This window comes from Gorilla gorilla, chromosome 5 (genome assembly GCF_029281585.2).
Source record: "Gorilla gorilla gorilla isolate KB3781 chromosome 5, NHGRI_mGorGor1-v2.1_pri, whole genome shotgun sequence".
NCBI classification, from domain to species: Eukaryota; Metazoa; Chordata; class Mammalia; order Primates; family Hominidae; genus Gorilla; species Gorilla gorilla.
The window spans coordinates 61,059,043-61,081,910 of record NC_073229.2 but is presented as its reverse complement, the minus strand read 5'-3'; the positions used below and the strand labels follow the sequence as shown (position 1 = coordinate 61,081,910).

Genomic DNA, 22,868 nt, shown 5'->3' with positions numbered 1-22,868 from the left:
AAAAGGTCCACAGGCTTTTTAATGGTGTGATGGCTACTTCCCTTCCAAGACCCAATCTAATCATTGACAGTGGCTTCCAGGGTGTTGGGGTGGGGTAGACAGGTGCAGGATGGGCAGAGGCCATGCAGTGACTGGGAAGGGCTTGGGGAGGGGTGTTACATTCTGTTTGGCATGTAAACATTCTTAGGTGGCTTCCCGAGGGAGGGGAAGGGCAACTCCCTGCTCCCCACCCCATGTCCACCAGGGCTGGTCCCTGGAGTTCAGAAGACTGAGCAAACCAGGCCTCTGTGAGGAGCTGGGAAACGGGGAGCCTGGGGCACAGCCCTTCTCCTCTCCTGTGCCCCCTTCGTGCACGGTGCGGCTGGGGAGGGAAGGCATGTGTTGGGGTGAGCAGACCCTGCATCTGAGTCAGTGACATAGGTTGTTGTGATGGGGAAGTGCTGAGGGAGGAGGTGTGACACTTTTTTACAGAGGAAGGGCTCAGGACCTGGAGGCCTGGTGGAGAGAATGAATGCTCAGGGGGAAGAGGCTACAGCTGGGGTTGGGGGCACCGGGAGATGTGGCTTCCTCTGCCCTGGATGCTTCCTGGGGAGAGGCACAGAGGCAGTCCCCTAGGTGACCCCCTCCCCACTGGCCCACTTTCCCTCCCCCACCTCGCCTGGTGACATTCAGTGACTCAGAGGCCTGAGGTCAGTTGGGAGCCCTAGGGAGGTTTGGAATCCCAAGGGCAGACTGGGTTTTGTGTCTCTGCCAGCTCGTGCTGAGTGAAGCTGGGGGTAGAATGGACCTGGGGCTCTCTCAGGCCCCCCTCTTCCTCCCAGCTCCAAACCAGGGTGTTGTTGGTCCTGGGGCAGAGGTAAGGCTGGGGGCCCTACATTCACGGTTCGGTTGGTGGCAAGGAGCAGGCCCAGGGCCTGGGCACCAGGAGTCATATCCTGGTCCCCACCTGGCACGAGCTGATTGTCATTCGGAGAAGCTCTAGGTGGGACGCAGTGGCCCTTCCTCCACTCCCTCTGCTGGACCCAGAGGGCAGTAGGGGGCCTTGGGAGGGCCTCAAGTTGACAAGGAGGGCTCTGTCCGGAGAAGTTTCCTGAGTGTTCTGGGAGCTTCTGCATCAGCGTGGGGTGGATGTCAAAGGCTGTCCACCCAGGAGTCCTCCCCTCAGCTGGTCTGCAGAGAAGCCACCACCCTGGCCTGGAAGTGGATGCCCAAGCTGCTGACTCTCCATGAGGGGGGAGGCTGCTTTCAGGGTCAGCTGCCTTGTGGGCATCCTTCCGGGTGATGGTGGCTGGACGCAGCCAGACCGCTGGGGCACACTAAGGCCTTTCTTCCTCTTTCCCTGGATGTCTTGGCTTGCTCTCTGTGACTCAGGGAAGGACAGAGAGGCTAGGCCAGGGGACAGAGGCTGCAGGGGCCTGTCCAGATAGGCAGGGCTGGCTGTCCCATCTGCAGCCGGTGTGCTGCTTGCCCCAGATGTAGGCAGTTGAGGCTCATGATGAGGTGGGGTGAGCTATGCAGGAGCCAGAACCCAGGAAGAGTCCCCACATCCATTCCTGGAGTAGAGCAGCTGCACGGGCTGGGGTCGGGGCAAGAAGGAACAGGCTGAACGGTGAGCTGAGGGAAGAGTGGGCTTGGGCTGGGGACCCATCACTCAAGCATACAATCTGGAAGTTAGAAGGGACTTTCTGCCTCCAGGGGCCAGCTGTCTGTTGGTCCACCTGTCTCTGCTCTCTCTGCCCATTGCGGGAGACGATGCCTGAGCCAGCCCTCCCTCCCTCCCACAGGCGGGAGGACAGGGAGGGTGACCCCACCAGAACTGAGTCCCCGAATCTCCGAAGGGCCAGTGCAAAGATGGTAACCAGCCACTCTCCACCTGCATTGAACTCAGGAAAGAGCAGGTTGGCTGGAACTGCAGTAGGCAGGACTGAGGTTAGATGACAGGAAGGAATTCCTGATGGTGAAGGGTCCTGAGCACTAGATCAGGGGAACAGGGGAGGGAGTAAAACTTTGTTAAAGCCCCCTCCAACTTCCCACTGGGAAATACTTGCCCAGGAAGGCAGTCCACACACTTCCTATGGTTCCCACAGAGGCTCCACCCAAATCCTGAGGCAAGAGGTTTCTGCACCCCAGAGGTGCAGGGGAGCACATCCCCTGCCCACAGAATCACCTGCCCACCCATCTCCAAGATCACTTGCCCACTGCCTCTCACCGAGTTGTCCAGGATGGAGCCAACTTTGGGGCAGGTCAGACCTGCCCCCTCACACCTGAGTAGACCGATGTTTCCTGGGTCCCCAACCCCAGCCTGGCAGTCCAGAGGCCGTCCCTGGCCACAATGGCTCCCAGAAGACTGTGGGGCTGGACCCTCGCGGGAGGCTGGAGCCTCCACTTCTGGAATTTGAGGCTGCTTCTCTGAAGGGGTGGGGGGACTTTGGCTGGAAAGGGGTCGGAGGAGGGCAAGGCGCCGCAGGAGGTGTAGGCAGAGATTGCTGGGGGAGCATGGAGCGTAGCCTAGGCCTGGTGAGCGAACGAACCAGGCGTCCCCAGAAGTGGAGTCCTCGATGAAAAGTGGCTGAGCCTTCCCCGGGGCGGAGAGACTGATGTGAGGCTGGCCGGCCTGACGGGCGGCGGGAGGATGAGAGGACACAGGGCGAGGAAGGGGAGGCAGACCCTCCCCGCGGCGCGGGGCCGCGTCCCCCACCGGCCCTAAGGCCTGGCGGGGCGCCGCGTGTGCTCGCGCGCGTCCTCGCGGGTGCAGGCGGAAAGCTGGGGCCGCGGGTGGCGCGCGTCGGGCGCGTAAGGCTGTGCTGGGAGCTGCTCCAGTGTGGCCGGCTGCGGGTGGGGGACCGGGGTGAGGGTGGGGGACCGCGGAGAGCAGCGGGCGTCATTATCTGGCCCCAGCCCGGCCCTCCGCGCCTCCTGCCCGGCCTTTGGTTGTTGCGCGCTGAGCCTGGAGTTTCCCTCTGGGTCCTTTCTTGGAGCCCCCGGGGGAGGGGGTGCCATCAGGCTGGGCCCGGGCCGGCGGGACGCCCCGGGGCGGGGGGACCCCGGGCCGGGCCTGGTGCGAGGGGGAGGGGCTCTCTCTGCGGGACAGGGACTGGCTCCGGGGGGACGCGCTGGCATTGCGCGCGGCGGATGTGGACGCGGGGAGGCGCGGGCTGCGCGGCGCTGGGGGCCTGGCTCCGGCTTGGGCTCGCCCTGGGCCCAGGCCGCGGCCAGGAGGTTGTTTGGGGCGGAGGTCAGCGGCAGTGGCCGACCCTGGGGGCGTCTGCAGCTGGAGCCTGCTTGAGAGCAGAAGGCAGGAGAAAAGAAGAGGGCAAAGAAACAAAACAAGGAGAAATATTTCAGAATCCTCCTGGGCACTGAGCACTGGAGTCTGGCATCCTCAGAGCTGAGACTGAGACCATGGCACAGATGGGTAAACTGAGGCCTGGCTCTCTGTCCTCCAGGGCAGGACCTCGAGGGGCCACACGCTTCCAGGCTGCTGCTGGAAGAGCCTGCTGCTGGCTTTCTTTGGGGTCCTCATTTTATCTTTAAAATTCTCATGGATTTTGCATTCTAACCTAGAATATACCTATGATTATATTAATATGAAATAATGTTTTCTCCCAAGGAGTCAAAGCACTGGGCTTTATCCTTTGGCTTCCAATGCCCCATGGCATACCAGAGGCTGTGTGTGGACCCACTGGCCCCCATCAGCTTTTCCTAAGCCTGGCCTCTCTGGCACCCCCTCCACACATGCTTACTGAAGCCACTTCACTGAGCCCAGTGACAGGGCTGGAACCCGAATCAGAGTGAGGCAGAGCACAGTTGGGAGGTGCTGGACAGGAGGTGTCACTGAGGGTCCCTCCTGATTTTCCATAGCCCCTGACCTTGGTTCTGGAGAAGCCCCTCCTGGTGGAGGCCTCTGGCCACCCTCTGCCCACCCTGGGGCTGGCAGCGGTTTCTCACCTGCTGGTGATGGCTGTGTCCGATGCTGGGGCCGCGCCATGGGATCTGCTGGCGGGCTGCTGGGCTGCAACAGGCATGGGCATGCGGAGGCCAATGGGGCGGGGAATCCGGCTCCTGGTGGCGGCTGCCCTCCCGGTCTTCCTGGGCAAGGCCGCTGCCGGCTCAGAGGCGGGCGTGTCTTCCTCAGAGCCCGTGCCTGAGAGGGTCTCAGAGGCACGGCGCTGCTCCTCACTGGAGGAGGACGAGGCCCCTGAGGCCAGCCGCAACAGCAGGCGGCCCTGCCTCTTCTCCATCACCAGCCGCGCCAGGTCCTGCTGCGGCCGAGCCCGCTTGCTCCACCGCTCTTTGGCAGACAGTGAGCCTGAGGGCTCCGAGCCTGTGTCCTCCTCAGAGAGCAGGACAGGGATACGGCTCCTGGGGCGAGAGCCTGGCATAGCATGGCGTCTGGGGGAGATGGTGGCCACTTTCTCAGGGCTTGGCTCCAGCGGGGACACCAGGGCTGGCCCGTCTGCAAGGGCCGGGCCATTGGGCAGTGAGTTTGTGGCCATCTCTGAGGGGGTTTCCCGGGGGGCCCCAGACAGGGCAGAGCCCTCTATCTCAGCCCCATTCAGCCCTGACAGGGCGAGGCCGTTCTCCAGGGGCGCTCGGGCCCCCTCCTCCACAGCGCCCCCATCAGAGGCCAGCTCCAGACCCAGCTCGCCCCCAGCGCTGAACTCCTCAGACCGCAAGGCTTGTCCACCGGAAGACATGACGTTGAGGTGGGTTTTCTCCGCAATGTGCACAAAGGTCCTCTCAACTTTGGTGAAGGGTGAGGAGGTGACTGCCACGCCCCCGACCCCTGTGGTCACTGTCCCGGCCCCCAGCCCTGCCCCAGGCCCCAGGGGCTTGGGCTCAGACTTGAGGACAGAGGACAGGGTGCCTGGCTCAGATACGTCCAGCTGGCTGCCCGTGGGCTGGGGCCGCTCATGCTGAGGAGTGAGGGCAGCCAGGGTGCCCAGGTCGGGGTCGGGGGCCAGTTCGGCAGTGACGGGCGACTTCTTCATGTCGCCAGGAGAGACAAGCACCAGCGTTTTGGAGCCCTCCTCAGGCTCCAGGTCCCCATCGGCCATGGAGGCCCGGCCCCTGGACTCCTTCTGATCGTCTGCCAGCAGCGTGGACGGGGCGCCCTCCTGGCTCCGGTCGGTGCTCCTCTCACTCCCCTCACTGCTGGAGCCACTACGAGGCCCCAGCACCTCCCCCAAGGCAACTGCCGCTGCAGCCTCCTCCTCCTCTTCCTCCTCCTCCTCTTCCTCCTCCTCTTCCTCTTCCTCTTCCTCCTCTTCTTCTTCCTCATCCTCTTCTTCCTCTTCCTCATCTTCCTCCTCCTCCTCCTCTTCCTCCTTCCCATTAGCCTGAGGCTGAACAGGAGCCAGTGGGACCTGGGGGGTGGTGAGCAGCATGTGCGAGAAGCCCACCCTCCGGACCCTGTTGAGCAACCGCGCCCGTTCTCGGTAATCGGAGAGGTCTCTTTTGAAGTCCTGGTAGGGCAGACTCAGAGGCACAGCTCGTGGGAGGCCATTCACCTCAAATGGGGGCGCCACGGAGAACACCTGCAAGGGGCATACACAGGGACCCTCTGAGGTCACCCACCCTCCTGGGCCCGGGAAGACTTCAACTGCACCCACAAGCTAGGAGACTCACAGGCCCAGGTCGTCTACCAGAGTGTGAGCTCCATAAAGTTAAGCACAGGCACTGGGTCTGTCTTGTTCACTGCTCTGTCCCCAGGGCCTAGAATGGTCTCTGGCGCCTAGTGAGTGCTCAGGAAACCTCTGATGAATGACTGTCCATGCTCTAGGTCCCCTGAAGTCCCAGGCTCTGATCCTGGTGGCCTTTCTGCCTCCCAGCCTCTCCATGTCCCCAGCCCCTCTCATCGCCATGTGCATCCTGCACCCGAGTCAGCAACAATAACAGAAAATGAAAACTGGAAGGAACCACGACCACCACGCAGATCAGCCCTTCCTTTTACAGATGAGAAAGCCAGGTCCAGAGACGGGCGGCAAGTATCTGTGCCACTTCCTGGATGGGCTGTGCCGGGCTGGCTCCTAGATGCCCTCAGTACCACCTCAGGGTGTGCAGTTTCTCTGTGGCCAGAGAGCTGGCTGCCCAAGGCCACCAGATCCTGTGCTGGACAAGGGCAAAGGCAGGGCTGTCCTCTACCCTTAAAAGTGCAGGCTGGGCCCCTCGACCTCCAATCCATCCTCTCAGCCAGGAATTTGTCCAGCCCTCGACAGGTATACTTGAGCTCCATTCCGTTTTCCTCTTCAAAGTTTTGTGCAGAGCCCTTGGCAATGTGATGGACAAAGCAGTCCTTGGTTTTCTAGACTCTTGCCATGTCCCCCTTAGCCTCCCTTCTTCCAGACTAGAAAGGTCTGACCACCTGGTCAGGACCTTGGCTGCTGTGTCTCCTTCACTCTAGCTCCACCCTGTTCAATACACAGACATCCCCAGGCACCCGCAATGCCCTGGGCGCATCAGGGCTGACACAGCTTTGTTCCATGGTGGGACGGTGCTGACAATGTCCAGCACTTTGCTAGCATTTTCGAACACGCTGGGCAGAACACAGCCCATCCAGACCAGAAGCCCCGGGGATATCCTGCCTCCCCATTTCCTGCCCATCTATGCTGCCAAGGAGTCCTGCCAAGCATCCTTCTTAAACTTTTCTGTGTCTGCTACCCCAGGCCCACGAGCACAGCCTTGCCTTTCCTGGTGGTTCCCCAGCCACCGGCCTGTTCTCTCCATTCTGCACTGCCGTCCATCGTTTTTACATCTGCCTGAGTGATCTTCCTGAAACTTAATCTGATTCCCTCTCTCTCTGCTTCAAATCTGCTGTGGCTGCCACAGTCCTTAGGAGACAGTTCAGATCTTTTTTTTTTTTTTTTTTTTTTTTGATATGGAGCCCTGCTCTGTCGCCCAGGCTGGAGTGCAGTGGCACGATCTCGGCTCACTGCAACCTCTGCCTCCCGGGTTCAAGTGATTCTCCCATCTCAGCCTCCCTAGTAGCTGGGATTACAGGTGCCCGCCACCACGCCCGGCTAATTTTTTTTTATTCTTAGTAGAGACGGGGTTTCGCCGTGTTGGCCAGGCTGGTCTCAAACTCCTGACCTCAGGTGATCCACCCGCTTCGGCCTCCCAGAGTGTTGGGATTACAGGCGTGAGCCACCACGCCCAGCCTAAGACAGTTCAGATCTTTGACTTGGCCCATGAATCCCCCACCCAGCCCTGTGACCTGGCTCCTACTGGCTGCTCTGGTCTTGCTTATTGCAACACCCTCGGTCCCCTGCCCCTGCCTACACTCCACCCATTCTGATGCTTCCAGAAGTTCCTAAGTGCATCTTCCAGCTCACACTTAGCCCAGGCAGTTTCCTCCACCTGGGGGCTCCTCTCACCTCCTCTCTGCACATGATAACTTGCTACCCTTCCTTCAAGACCAGCTCAAACAGCTCCTGGTCTTAGCAAAGAGGAGACAAAGCCTTCCTGTCAACTTTCCTGTCCACCCACCAAGCAGATTTACTTACTCTCCCTTTTCTACTTGTTTTCCACATCCTTCTGTGAGAGAATCTCCCACCTATTGTCCTACATGTGTGTATTTATAGGGTTCCCTCTCCTGATACACAGAGATCCCTGAGGGTTTCTTCATTCACTCCTTCAAGAAGTGGTCTTTGAATGTCTCTTGTCCTGGTCACCATGTTATAGTCTAAGAATCTGTGGATCAAGTATGAACAAGATAGAGATTGTCCTTATTTTATCTATATCAGGAAACTAAGTGGGGATATGCACATTCCACAAAGGTTGTGATCATAAATGAGGTCATATAAGCAAAGGCATATAGCAGTTGCTCAATAAATGTTAGTTCTCTCCCACCCCTACCTCCCACCTCCTGCTCTGCTCACCTTGGTTTGGAGGTCATTGGCCCCCTCCCCAACCCCAGAAAAGCCTGGATGCCACACCTATGGGGAATAGAGTGTGGGGAAAGGAGGGGGCTCTGCCAGCTGAAGCCTCCATGCAAATAGCACAAAGCCTGGTGGAGAGGAAGGCAGAGACCTCCAAGGCTGAGGATCTGTCCAGGGCTGTGGCTGCTCCCCTTCCCAACTGCCATGATCTTCCCTGTAATCAGACCATCAGTGAGGATTTGGTGGGGGTGATGCAAGAAGATAGCTTCAGATTCCAGCAGGACCCCAGCAACCCTGTTTGGGCCAGGTAGGGAACTTTCTTAGAAAACTTTTCTTAGTTAGAAAGTTTTCTTAGAAAGCTTTCTCAGAAAGCTCCCTACCTGGCCCAAACAGGGTTGCTAGGGTCCCCTCAGCCTGGGGAACATGGCAAAACCCTGTTTTCACTAAAAATACAAAAATTAGCTGGGCGTGGTTGTGCACGCCTGTGGTCCCAGCTACTCGAGAGGCTGAGGAGATCAAGGCTGCAGTGAGCTGTGATCGCACCACTGCACTCCAGCCTGGGCAACAGAACGACACTGTCTCAAAAAACACAACAACAACAACAACAACAAAACAAAAAACAAAAAAACTTTGTCCCCTCCACATATAGGCTGGAAGTGTCCAGAAGAATTTACTTTTTCTGCACAATATTCGTTCTTATTAATCCATTCATTCATTTAGCAAACACTAAGCACCAACTGTGTGCCAGGCCTTGTGCTGGGACACTTTGCCAGTCACCAATGTTATGGCTAGAGAAAATGGCTGGATAGAGGTGGAGGGGCTGCTGTAAGCTCCCGGGTGAGTGGGGACCATGGGGTGGGTGGGTGCTGGCACTGAGAGTCAGGGACAGGTAGACAGACAGACAGCTCTGAGCATGTCTCTCTCGCAACCAGCTCTGAACTCACCCAACTGGCACCAGCACATCCTGCCCAGTAGGGATGGCCTTTAACTCCACCAGGCCACCCATTCTCCTCAGAACCTTTACCTATTGTCCCTCTCTAATCCCTGGCACCTTGGTTAGAGACACCCTTTCCTTTGCTCTCTGGCCAGGCCCTGGATCTTTCTGAAAAGGCCCCATGTAGAGGATGGGATCCCCCGCAACACACACACACACAGTGCTCACATTGGATGGTTGTAGGTGGAACCCTTTCTCCTGCCTCCAAGCCCTCCCCTCCTATTACCTGGGAGAGAGGAGGAATGAGAACTGGAAATCAATGATCAGCCATAAAATCAGAGTGGGAAACTGAGGCTGAGGCACAGAGAGGGGCATGGATTTGGGCATTGGTCCAGGTTATGAAGCACATCCACCAGGGTGGCCCAGGACCCAAAACTCTTTCCAGTGTCTCCCACTCAGTCCCACATGGGGACACCTGGAACCCTCTGCCTTTTGGGAGGAAGAGCCCTGAATCTCAGGGTGAGGACAACTTTGCCCTAAGGATCACTGCCACCCCCACACCAACCTAGGCATGCTGGCTTTTCGGTTTCAAAGTCCCTCTGCCCTTCCCCCATCTGGCTCTGTGCTGGGGAGGGGCAGAGCCTGGGCTCAAATTCCTCCCTCCTCAGAGAGTAGCCTAACCCTCTCCCTGCCTCTCCTGAATGCCCAGTGAATTATTCATCCATTTGCCCATTTGATCTTGAGTTCATTCACTCAGCCAGTGATCCACAGACACCGTCAGTGTGCCGGCTCCTTTAGCTGTCTGACAAAGTTCACACCTTCTTGCTTCCTTCTCAGGGCAGCAACCTTTATGATTCTAATCTGCTTATTGTGGTTCCCAGGCCTGGCTTGGCACAACATTGTCCAGAGTTGCTTTTAAAAATCCTACCCCCAGATTCTGTAGGTCAGAGAAGAGGCCCAGAAATCTGGCTGTTTTAAAGCTCCTTAGTGATTCAGAGTTCAGCCAAAGGCATATATGGTAAGGGTTGGGCTGTGGGGAGAGGAGGAGGACAGGCCAATCAAACCGATACCCTCAGAGAGAGTGAAAACCCCAGCCCCTCCCCTCCATGCACTGTGCCTCATCTAGAGGGCTAGGCCTCACCAGCTCCAGAGCCCAGCCCAAGTCCATGTTTACTCCAGTTAGGAGGAAAAGTGAAGGGAGAGGATGGACCAGACTCTGATCTTCAATTGCCACCAACAAAACTGGGCTCTCATGCCCTTGGGGAAACTTCTCTGACACCGACACTGGAGACGGGGCTCCACATAGCCCCATCCTTAATCCCCACACAGGGTGCATGGAGCCACTCCTGCCTGGACCCCAGCCAGCCCCAGACTTCAGGCACTGCACCCCGGCCCACAGTCCCAAAGTCGAAGATGTGGGGCTGGGAGGCGATGTGTGATGAAAGCAGGAGGGTGAGCCCTGGCTCCCCACTCCTCCTATGCTGAGGTGGGGGGCTTGTGCCTCTCACAGCAGTTCCTCCTCCTCTCTCAGAAACTGCCTCGTGCATGCCTCCCACCTCCTCTCCTCCGCTAGGGAAGAAGCACCCCCAACGCCCCTGCTCCACCTGCGAGGAGATGAGATGTGCCTGCATCACCTCTGTCAGCTCCACACTCAGCACCGCCTCTCCCAGACCCTTCACCTGCATTTGTCTGTCTGTGCCACCACTCTCCAAACGTCTCTGCCAAGCCAAGAGCCCTCCCTCCACTCCACCCCACACCCAGGAATGCCGGGGAAGGGGAAGGTGGCGGAAGGGGTAAGATGACCCGGGAACGTGGCCACCTACCCTGGGTCTATGCAGAACCACACCCACTTGACCCCACATCTCTGTGTCCACAACCCACCCTTGCCTGCCCCAGGGCGAGGAGCTGACAGCCTGTGGGGGGCGTCTTCTAAATGCCCCGGGGCTTTGGGAATGCAGCTGGAGCTTGCCCCTTTGCCTTTCTGGTTGGCAGTGTGCGGGGATGGGGTGGAGGTATGGGGGGCCTTCCTCTTTTACACTGTCCTCCTCACCTTTCCCCTCTCTCTCCAGTCTCAGAAGTCTGCCATTATTTCCTTCTTAGTGGCCCACCCCTCCCACTGACTGAGTTCTCCTTCAACCCATGTTCCATCCCTGCACCCCCAACCCCAGGTTCTCACAGTCCATGCTCCAGTGTCCCTTCTTAGCGGGCCACCCCCACCCTGGCACCCCCAAGGCCAGGGCTGCATCTCCCATATCTCTCAGATTGCCCATCGTAGCAGAGGGCCACTGGGAGGCTCCTCAGTACAGTGTCCTCTCACAGGCCTCTGGCATCCTAGCTTTCTAGTCCCACCAGACACTTGGTCTCAAAAGCCTGATCCCATACAGAACTGATCACCGGGCCTGGTGGGCCCAGCCCCCTACTTCTACACACCCTCCATCCCCACCCGGAAGTTGGCAATTTGGAGTTGAGTCCCAGAGACCAGAGTCCACTCACCCCTTCCCTCCCCACCCATTCAGTGAAAGGAGACTGCCAGCAGGGCAAGGGTGACTCAAGTCCAACTAGGCCCAAACCTCTGGGGTGCCCTCTTCACCCAGCTGCCTGGCTAAGGTGTGGACGAAGCTCATCCACTGACCCAGAACTTGCCCACCCCTCAGTCCCAGAGTCAGCAACAGACTAGCCCCTGCCCTCTGCCTAGCCTGGCGACCTCAGAGCCAGGGTCTACACTGACAGCTGGGAAAGGAAAGGGGAGGGTGAAAGAAAGCAGGCGGAGGCGCAGGTTCCTGGAAGGCGTCTTTAATCAGGATTTGGTAGTACACAAGCTCTCCGGATTGTCTGCATTAACATACAGGGACTTAAAAAGGCACAAAATCCCTCGCACAGCGACGCGTGACGGCGGGGCGCCCCCTCCCCGCCCGTGCGCGGCCGTGTGCGCGTGGGTGCGTGTCCGTGTCCCACCCCCGTGGCGGCGCCGCGCGTGTGCGTGTCGGTTTCAAGTGTTGGATTTGTACAGTACTCGCAGTCTAGGGGCGGGGGGCTCAGTGCATGCTTTTCTACCCGGGCCTGGGGCCACCCCCCGACGCCGCTATGTACACTAAGGAGGACGCACCCCGGAGAGAGAGAGGAAGAAAAAAAGCGTCCCATCTTCGTGTGCCTGTGTGTGCGTGTGAGCGTGTGTGTGGTTTTGAGTTTTTCGTGCATGCTTCCGCTGGCCAGGGTCGGGGAATAGTGCAAGCGTATAATACAGTATTATTGCAGTACAAAATGGGGGATCGAGGGAAGGACTTACGATGGGAGGGGAAGGCTCAGGAATAAACCGACTGGGACTCAGGACCTCCGCGAGGGTCCTCTCGCTAATCCCCTTCCTATCCCTCCCCTACTCCGCCCCCACCCCCGCAATTAGAAGGCGTCTCCTTACACAGGAAGGGGCTCAGCTGGGCCCCGGTGCTGAGTTTCTCTCTCCCACCAGTCCCGCTTCTCCGGGGGCAGGGGCCAGCCCCTCTCCTCGCTCGACACTGAGAACTCTGAGGGCCCGGAGCCCCGCCCCCTCCCCCACGGAAGCCCCTCCGAGCGGGGAGCGGGGTCGACGGAGCAAGTGCAAAGGAAGCAGATGTTGGTCCCTGAGTTTTATTTTCGGGGGTGGGGGTGTGGGAAGAGCTGGAAATGGGGGGGCATGTTTGGTGACCCCCAGGGCCCTCAGTGGTGGGGTGAGGCAGGGGACGCGGACTGGGGCGTGGGCAAAAAGGGGGCTGTTGGGTTGCTCTGAGAGACCTGGGCTCAAAGCTCTGCTCCCCCTCAACTCTGGGCTCTTTGGCATCCAATTGCAAGGCCAATTATTGGGGCGGGGGTGGGGGGGCAGCCCGACGGGCGGTGAGGTAACGGGAGTCAGGGGTGGGGCGACAGGGCCCTCCGAGCCTGGAGGCTTAGCCGAACGCCTCCGCCTGTCCCCATCCGCACCCCAGCCTGGCAGCACTGAGGGGAGCCCTACTCCAGCCCGCCCCCGCCCCGGGGCCAGGGACCCAGAGGCCGCCAGCCAGCAGCAGGGAAAAGCAAACGAAAACGGGCGCGAAGGCGGGGCGACGGGGGCGGCGGGGGACGCGAACCCAGGGGAAGCCTCGGCGGCGGGGTGGGGCGGGAGCGGGGCGGGAGCGCGGCGGGGCCGAAGTCCGGCGGGGGGCGCAGGGCGCCGCGGGGCGCTGTGTGGGGCGGGCCGTACATTCGTGGCGCTGGCCGCGGGGGCGGGCGGGTGGACGGGGGCCCTGGCTTGGGGACCTGCGGGGGTCCGGCTGCGCAGTCCTCGTGCCCTCCCGGCCGGGGCTGCTAGTGCAGGGTCCGGAGAGTGGGCGAAGTGCGCGCAGCTACGGAGGCAGAGTGTGTGAGTGTGGGTGTGAGTGTGAGTGCGTGAGGGCCGGTTAGTGAGTGGCCAAGTGGACCCCACTGCCCGCACCCCCACAGCCTGTGCAGGGAGGGAGGGTGCGTGGTGGGACTGACGGCGGAGCCAAGCGGAGGAGAGTCTAGGAAGGTTCTAGGAAGGAGTCCTGTGGGTTCCATTTCCCCCTCCTCTCCACCCCTTCCCCACCCCTCATTTGGAGGAAGCGGGCACTCAGGCTTGGGGCCTCCTGGGCTGGGACGCCCACTGGATGGTGTGTGGGGAACCAGAGGGATATGGGAGGGTTGTGGCCCTCAGACCTGGAGCCTTTCCCTTAGGGAGAAGGATGCTTGACATTTTCAGGGGATGACTGTATGGAGGGTGGGCTGGTTCCTGTCCCTTGAGTTGAGTGTGTCCCAGGTCTAAGTGGAGTTTGGGGTAGGGTGGGATGGGGTTCAGGCCCTCCTGAGAGATCTACACTTCCATCCCTAAGTACCACATCAACCCAAGGACAGCAGAGGATACAGCATTTTCCAGGCTCCCCACACACAGCTGGAGTTGCCCCCATCCCCAGTCAGAGCCACACCCTCCCCAAGTATGGTTCCCTCCACTGCCCACTCCATATAAATACATTTACACCGCTCCTTCTGCCTACCCAGGGGCCCAAGGCTCCCCCCACCACTGCCTGAGCAAGACAGCACCACCCCTCCCCAGAAAAAGGGATCTAGGCAGGACAGAAGAGAGAGCGAGTCCGGGTGTCCTGGGACCAGCATGGCTCAGAGGTGCCACCATCCCCCACCCACTAGGCAGGGTGTGTCTGTTTTCCCCAAAAGTGGAAATGCAAAGGGATATCGTTGGGTTCAGGATGTTAGCGGTTGGGATGAGTGTTCAGTGGTTATTGCTGTGACCCAAGCTGCCTTGAGTGTGTGGGGGATGTATATTATCGACAATTTACTAGTGCATTTGTCACGGACGCAGGGTCCTCAGAACATACCCTCTCCCATGGAGAAAATACTAGTCCCACCAGGAGGCCCCCACTCACCACAAAAAGGTCCACTGGCCCCCACACTCATTCAGGCACTTATGCACACCACATGTATACACACAGCACACACCACACATCCCCACTGGCCAGGTTCGAGTTCCTGGGCAAGAACACTGTCGCCTTTGAGTGCTGCAGCCCTGGACAGAGGGTGGTGCGGGAAGTCCTCAGGCTCACAATGGTTGCAAAATGAGTTTAGGCCACCTCTGCCTGTAAACCATTTTGGTTTGGTTCATACAGTGATTTTTCTTTTTAAAATTAGATGCCAACAATTAAAAATTGGGAGATTTCAAATAAAAATTAGAAGATAGTGGCAACAATTGGTTGAGCTGAGGATGGTAGGGGCATGGGAGTTCCCCTGTTTACCACAGTCCCTGAACCTGCCACTTCCCTGACACTGTTTGGATCTTGTTGATGTATGAGTTGGTGACACCCATTCGGTGTTCACAGATGCCAGTGTCTTCCCCGTCTGTGAGCCTGACCCCTGGGACCTCACCACCACTGAGGTCAGGCTTTGGAGCCCCTGCTTTCTCATGCTAACTCCTCCTCTGCCCACCTGATCCCCAGAGCTGCTGTGGGATGCTTGGGGCCATGTGGGATTGAGGGGTTGGAGGTCTCTGGAGAGACAGGGTCCAGCCATTTTAACCAACCCCAGTACTCTGGAGTGACTCCCATCTGGATGCCACCCCATGGCAAGGTGGGAATGGGAAAGGAAGGAAAATATGGCTTGCTAACAACTCCCCTCTTTTCTATAGACTGAGGAGGGGGCCCACCGCAAAGGACAATCAATTAACCAATACATAGACCAAGATGTTTCACAAACTCTGTCAAACAAGACCTCAGATTATTCGGCATGGGTGGGTTTTTTATATGTTCTGGTAAATAAAATGTTCTGATTAATTTGTTAAAAGCAGATAATACTGGGACCTACCTCATAAGCTATCATGAGGTTTAAATGAGTTAATTTTGTAAAGTGCTTAGATCGCTGCCTGGCACATAATAAGCACTGTGTGCCAGTGGCTATTAAATAAAATCACAAATAATTGTAAGCCACCACTAAATGCAGAGTGAGACTATCAAGTGCGAAAACACCACTTTCAAAATACAACAAAGACAGCTGTCTCTTTTCAAAGCTGACCCCGAGGAGGCTACACGCTTTCCCCAAGCAGGGTATCAATCTTGAAACATTCTGGCCTTCTCTTGGGAAATGCTTCAGAAAACAAGAGTGACAATATTGCAGGCTCACAGCATCCCCACCTAGCCTGGGAACCGGAGACCAGCAACTCGACCCAAACCATGTGAAGCTCTGCCGAGCTTCACGTGAACTTGATCCAACACAAGTGGCTTAGATGACCTTAACAATCTCCAAGAGTCAAAGCCACCCCGAAAAGATAATATTATTAAGATCACCTGTTAGCTCAGAGCTTTATGGCTTACAAAACACTCTCCCCTCCACCATGGAGGATATACAAAAGGTTGTCCCCCTAAAGGACAACATGCTTTGAACCATGGCCTTGCTTTAAAGGACACACCCTCTCCCACAGGTGTCAGTTCTGAGGTGGGGGGTGTGTGTTTGAAAACTCAGCCACCTTCTCAATGCTGGATCTCCCACTTCCAAAGACGTTGGAAACAGTAATATGTATGTAATGCTAAAATGAGGCTGAAGCCAGTGCCATCATCTTTGATATTTCACAAGGCACTTTGGGATCTTAGAGTACCTCAGGGTTCTGGTCACTGAGATGGAGCCGTGCTCAGGGTTGAGTAGTGGAACCCTCTAGAAGGGAATGCTGGATCACAGAGTGCTTGGTTTCATCCAACCCCAGATTGGGTGGGGGGGTCCTTGCCCACATTGCTGCTGACTTATGGAGCAGATGGTGGACAGGTTCCCTTCACCTCACCTCCTGCCACTACCTGGGGTGGATGGGAAGAGGGCAAGAGGAGGTGGCTGGGGGAGGCAGTGCCAGCAGGAGGGGAGTGGGGCCACTGTTCAGCCTCACCCCCTCACCTTTGTGCTTTTTGTTTTCTGTCCCTTCTCAAACGGTCCACCTTGACCCTCTCCTGCCTACTGCCTGAGCAGGGTGCAAAGCCATCCAAAACAGCCCAGAGGGCAACAGAGGCTTGGGTTTGGGGAGATTCAAAAGTGAGCAGCTGAGATGGGGGTGGGGGTGGGGCACAAGTATTAGAACCCAAATCTGGCTTTTGTTGCCAGATGGAGAAGGTGCTCTTGGCCCAGACATCCTCAAAAATAAATAAATAAATAAATAAATAGACTTACAAAGAAAGATTTTGGGGAAAGGAGTGTGTGACTATGGAGTGGCTTATGTGGATGGTGTGGATGAGCCATACCACAATGGTGGCCCTCTGTGTGGACAGTTTGGCTCCAGGGCACTGCCCACCACACTTATGGCACCCCCAGGCAGGGGCCAGGGCCCTGAGGCCTCTACTCTAACCAGAGACATCTGGGGAATTGACGGGCCAAGCAGAGGTTACAGGGAGAGAGGGGTAGAAGAGTGAAGCTGGGAGAGTAGCTACATAGGAAACTACCAATGACTGCATAGACATCTTTCTGGCTCCCTAACACACATGCGCATACACACACTCATACAGCACTGTGCAACTTGCGCACGTGCCAGTCACATTGAGGTCTATGTAAATGGCACTTCCTGGAATTACACAGTGCACAGCCTGAGCATTCATCCATGGCAGCCCTTCCACATGCACAAACGCTCATTCGTAAGCACACTCTTATGCACAAGTGTACGCGCATGCACACAAGCAAACATACAGACACAGTCTCACTGAAATAAACATTTTGCAAATCTTTGGGCCTCCTCCCCTCCCCATACAGGCACTGCCCTTTCTAGTACCGACTTCGCTACTACTGCATTCCCCAGGGGAACAGAGGTGCTGGCTGACATGGGCAGGATGAATAAAAGGAAACTTGGGCTCCCTGCAGTGAAGGTTGGGGGCTGAGAAATGGGCAGAAGAGGCATGCGCAAGCTGGCATCCTGACACTTCCCCACTCCCAAGTGTCCAGATCCCTATCCAACCTGCCTCTCTTCTACTGTGTCTTCACCACCGCCCTTGGGGCTGACCGAGCACCTACAGGAAGGAGTCACCTTCTGAGAAGGGCAGAGGTGGGGCTGCTCCCGCCTGGGATTTGTCCTGAGACACTGGTTTTGCTGACAAGCACACGGTTTCTCGCCTCATCCTTAATAACCACCTTAGCTGCCACTGCTTCTAAGCTGGGTCTCCTCGTTGCTCAGTTCCAGCCTGCCTTGAGAGGTGGATCCCAGGCCCCTCTCATCCATCCTCAGTTCCTGAGGAGCCGAGGACAGACACCCAATCCTACCAGGGAGTGATGGCACAGGTGTCTTGGGGGAGGGGCAGCCTACCATGGACTGAGCCTTCCTGGGGTAAGATGTGTGAGGAGAGAACTCTGTCCTCAATGATGATGGCCTGGGAAAGTCTCGCTAGGTCACAGGGCTCCTCCCCCAATCACTGAGCATTGAAACACTCCCCACCACATTCCAAACCTGGCTGTCCTGGCCTCCATCCCATACACAGGGACACACACACACACACACACACACACACACACACACACACACACACACCATGCAAGGAGGGTCTTGGCCTCCCGCCAGCCCCTCGGGCTGGATCAGACCCAGCCATGCCAAGAGTCACAAATTAAACAGAACAAAGCCCATACCAGAGTGCCTCTGACCCTGCAGGCCTCATCTCCCTGACACCTCTCTTTCCACTGGACTCTGGACCCATCAGTGGCTCCAGCTGAGCGCCCCTGCCCTGTCCTGGAAACTGTACCACCAGCCCCACCCCTCCCTGCACCATTTGGCTGGCACCTACAAAGGGAGCTGATGGGGAGGTGGGACGGAGACTCTGCTTGGGGTGGGAGTATTACAGTACCTTGGGCCAACGTTCTAGGGGGGCTGTATTGCATGATGGGGTGGGATGGGATGTGTGAGTGTGTGATTATTGCGTCCTGGGAAGGAACCATGGTCCTCTGCCTGCTCCCCACCCCCCCCCACCTGCCCCCTCCAGGAGGGGGGGGGCCCAGCCTAGGTCTTGTGGGTGAACCGGGCCCACACCTGCTGCAGCTGGGACCGCGAGATGCGGAGCACCGAGGGCATGAGTCTGTGGTTGCCAGCAGCGAGGGGCGCGTGGCGCCGGTGGGGCGCCCGCACAGGGCTGCTCTCAGCCGAGCGGCTGCGCTGAATGAGGGAACCGGAGGAGCCCGAGGAGCCGCCGCCGCCGGGGTGAGGGTAATGCTCCGTCTCCAGCGTGGAGGAGGAGAACACGGAGGACGCCAGTCGTCGCAGGGGGCTGTACCGCGGGAGGGAGTGCCCCGAGAGTCTGTCCTCCTCCAACTGAAAGAGACCAAGAAAGTGGAGGGAAAAGAGGTGTCAGGCACAGACTCGACAGCTCCGTCTCCGGGGCCACCCACCGCTCACAGCCCCTGCGGCGCCGGCGTCCCGGGCAAGTGGGCGGGGTCAGGCAGGGTGGAGGAGGGTGCAAACCACCCGCCCCAAGGTCCTGCCTCAGAATCTAGGCTCTGGCCTCCAACGCCCTTCCCCCTCCTCCTTCTCTCTGGAACTTCTCACACTATGGTCTCTGCAAGGAGACCATGGTCACTCACCTCCTCCGAGAAGCCTTCGTGGCTTAGTCCTACCTAGCTCAGGGTTGTTCTGGACTGGGGAACCCTTTCTCTCGGGAAGGTGGCTGTGTGCTCTGAGAGAGTTCCTTGCCATGTGTTGACAGCTGTGTGTGGCCTGTCTCCCCAGCTAGATTCCGTGCTACTCATTAGGGCTCAGAAACTTTCCCTGTACACCCTCTGCCTTGGCACCCCCGCCCCATCACAGGGAGGTGTTGGGATCGGGGTGACCATGCGGCATAAGGTGGTACTCTAGAGCCCAATTACTCGTGTTTGAATCCCAACTCCACCACTTAAAATCTGAGTGACCTTGAGCAAGTTACTGCACCTCTCTGAGCCTCAGCTTCCTCCTCTGTAAAATGGGGGTCATAATGGTGCCCACCTCAAAGGGTGGTCGTGAGGATTCGATGTTATAAGATGTGCAGCACTTGGAACAGCACCCGCCATGGAGTAAATGCTGTGCTCTTCACTGAGCCATTTTAGTATCTAATTTTAAATCACTCTTCCAAATGAGGGAAGGGATGGACTCGTAGGAGGAGGGGCAAACTGAAGTCATTTCTTGAAAGTGGCTTTTTCCCTGCCCCCTCAAAGTCTGAGCCACCAGGCAGCTTGTGTACAGGGCTGGGCAGAACTGCTGCCTCATCGCCTTCTGGAAGAATCCTGCTCTGTGCCCCCATGCCCTCCGAGTGAAGTGGAAGTGTCCCAGATATGTGGGGGTAGAAATGGCGCCCAGGGTGTTACCAGACCTCTCCCAGCCTGACCCTCTCTCTTCCTGAGACTGAGGCCAGTTGAAATAGCTTTTACAGCAGCAGCAAGGACTGCCTGGGCCAGCTCCTCCAGAAAGGAGGGGGCCTGGGACACTCAGCTCCAGCATCCCTTGCTGCTGTCAAATGGGGGCACAAGGGACTTGGCATGGAGCCTCCAGCAGAGTAGGGAAGAGGGAGAAAATTCTAATAGGACTGGCTTTGCTCCCACCTTGCTTTCCCTTTCAGCTTCTTTTTGGCCAAGTCTAGGATCCTTATGAGCTAGTCCCATCTGCACCAAGGGTTAGGGGTCTAAGGCCCACCCAGAGAGACCAAAGGACAGAGGCACCACCATTGCCCAAAGCCCCCTCTCACAGCACATGTGGGTGGCTTGAGTTAACATTCCAGCCAGAGTTTGCTCAGCTGCCAGGCAGAAGGATTTTCATAGGATGGCATTGAATCCCAGAGTGCTCTTGCCCTTCAGATTGGGCACCACTTGTGGCCACCTACTTGTCTTCAACACCAGTTGAAATATCACCTCTGTGAGACCGCTCCAGCTCCCTCCCTGCAAGCTCCCAGCTTCTAGCAGCTAAGAGTGCTCTGTTATCTCCCTGATGGACCTGGATTGTTAACATCTTTCTAGACCTTTGCATCTCCACCCCACTGCTTGTGACCTTGAGCTCCAAAAGGGCAGGACTGGGCAGCTTTATTCATCTTTGTCCCCCAGCCCCTAGCACACTGTCCAGCACGTGGCAGGGAAATGCTTTGGTGGCTGCCGGGCAGTGTCTGTGTACTCAGCGCATGCTGACCTGCTGTGCTATCGGTCAGAGACAACTGGTAAAGGCAGGCAAACAGCCCTCCCCCAAATCACACACTTGCTAGCCTGCTTCACCCTTGCCCTAGCTTTTCCCGCAACTCCTAATTTGCACCTTAAATTTCCTTGAGAAGAAAGCCAGGTGTGAAAAAAGAAAAAAAACAAAAACAAAAAAACCCACCATCACCAAAGAACAATAGATACTTTAAAATTGTGCCTGCTTTCACACTGTTTCCCTCTCGGTTCCCCACATGTGCAGGTGACAGAGTTGTAGGTGCTCATAGTTTAAATGATTGGTGTTATGAGGAAGTTCACACATCAGGCACTGAGAAAACTGAGGTAGGTCTAGAGAGGGCGCCTCCAAAAAGGTGGTGGGAAAGAGGGAATTCAGCAGAGACTTCCTGCCTGCCCTGAGCCGCATAATCTCCGCCTGTGGGTGGAGAGTCCCAAAAACTGTGATTCTAGGAAGCAGCCAGATTTGGGAGGTCCTGCCATAGGCCCAGGCTGGGCTCACCACTTCCTTCAGGCCAGCCCAAAGACAGAAGAAAAAAATAGGCCAGTCCATTTCTCCCTGCTCCTCCACCCTTGATGAAGGAAGATCTCTGCTTCACCCCGCTGTCCTGAAGTACTTGGCGAAACATGTTGTACCCCATATGTTCATCCAGAGACACACACAGAGGCTGCCCTGCACACTGACATGGCCACAGGCACACCTGCTGATGTGGCTCAGACAGTGGGTATGCACAGAACACACACACACACACACACACACACACACACACGCATGCTCCAGGCTCTCTCTGATCCTGCACAAACCATCTGCTCTCTCTGGCCTGTATGTTTTCTGTTAAACTCACAGACCTCAGGCTGGGCGCGATGGCTCACGCCTGTAATCCCAGCACTTTGGGAGGCCGAGGCAGGCAGATCACCTGAGGTCAGGAGCTCAAGACCAGCCTCAACATGGAGAAACCCTGTCTCTACTAAAAATACAAAATTAGCCGGGCATGATGGTGGTGCATGCCTGTAATCCCAGCTTCTCGGGAGGCTGAAGCAGGAGAATTGCTTGAACCTGGGAGGTGGAGGTTGCAGTGAGCCGAGATCACGCCATTGCACTCCAGCCTGGGGAACAAGAGCGAAACTCCGTCTCAAAAAAAAAAAAAAAAATTCACAGACCTCAGACGGAATGGCTCAGAGCTCAGATCTCGGAACGAGTTGCCTGGGTTCAAGTCCCGGTGCTAACACTTACCAGCTGGTGGTCACCAGCTGAGCTAAAAACATTGCTTCTCTGAGTCTTAGTTTTCTTACTTTTAAAATCAGGATTCCCTGTTCACAGTGTTGTTGTGAAGAATATACATGTAAACATGAAAGTGCTTAGGACAGTGCTAACTATTATTGTCATTATTAGAATTATTACTCCAATTGTTACCATCAATAGAAATGCTTTGACATTCTAGGCATCTGTGGTTCTGTACACACTTGCAGACCTGCTGCATATTCTACACAAATGCAATAATGTGTGCACCCACATGCAGGCACATACATGTGGACACATCCATCCACCAGTGCACAGCTCGAGCTCCACTGACACAAACGCACATGCACAGGGGCAGAATGCTAACCAACCTCGATTCTATACACTGTGGGGAACCCGAGGCCCACAAACACCTCACCCCCAAAGACACACACAACTCATCTCTTGCTGACATAGGTAGTGGCCAGTCCCTGTCACAAGCAGGACCCGAGCCCGAGACTGACTGATTACAGAATCGGCCTGTGCTTCCCCACCCCACCAAATCTCTCTCTCCCCACTCCCTTGGCCAGAATTCCCCAAAGTGAGGATGAGTCCCTGGACACAGGTAGGAATCTGCAGGTAAGAAAAACTTTAGAGATGAACCTCGGAAGAACCTCAGCTCCCTCACCTGGAGACCCAGAAAGGGACACTGACTGGCCCTCAGTCACTGGGAAGGGAACGGCAGAGCCAGGTCCAGACCTCAGTCTCCTGACTTTAATTCTCGGCTCTCTCTTGACACTGTCTGTCACCCTCCCTAGACTCTGCATTTCCTACAGGTACAACCTATTGTGCAAGTCACCTCTGATGCCTGTGGTACATGGCACACAGTAAATACTCAGTGAGTGTGGATGAATAAATGGGAGCGGAGCAAGGACCCCAAACACATTTTGCTCCCTCTCCTGCTGCCTGGTGCTGGGTGTGGTGGGAGCAATGGCTAGTTACAACGCAATGGTGCCAGCCCACGTGACTGCCAGGTCTGCCAGGGCTGCTCCTCCAACTCAGGCCAGCTAGGGCCTCTCTGGGTGAGGACTCACGGGACCCACTTTTTGAGCCCCCAGTTTCCAGTGTCCAGGCAAGGCCGGGATGCATACTCCCCAGGATCACAGCTCAGAGGTCCTCTCTTCTAGAA

The 22,868-nt window shown here is 57.0% G+C and overlaps 1 protein-coding gene across 3 annotated transcripts in view; it reads right to left on the bottom strand.

Annotated features, from left to right (window-relative positions):
- The window catches only part of TTBK1 (tau tubulin kinase 1), a 44,815-nt gene continuing 21,947 nt past the window's right edge, over positions 1–22,868 (bottom strand). For 2 of the 3 annotated variants that reach the window (XM_055389677.2, XM_055389679.2), the window contains exons 14-15: positions 3,949–5,537; positions 1–3,281 (exon numbers count right to left, since the gene is read on the bottom strand). In XM_055389677.2, the coding sequence (XP_055245652.1) occupies positions 2,885–3,281; positions 3,949–5,537 (1,986 nt within the window). In that variant the 3' untranslated portion in view covers positions 1–2,884. The remainder of the gene's footprint in view (positions 3,282–3,948; positions 5,538–22,868) is intronic. The other variant, XM_055389678.2, reaches the window with a different exon arrangement.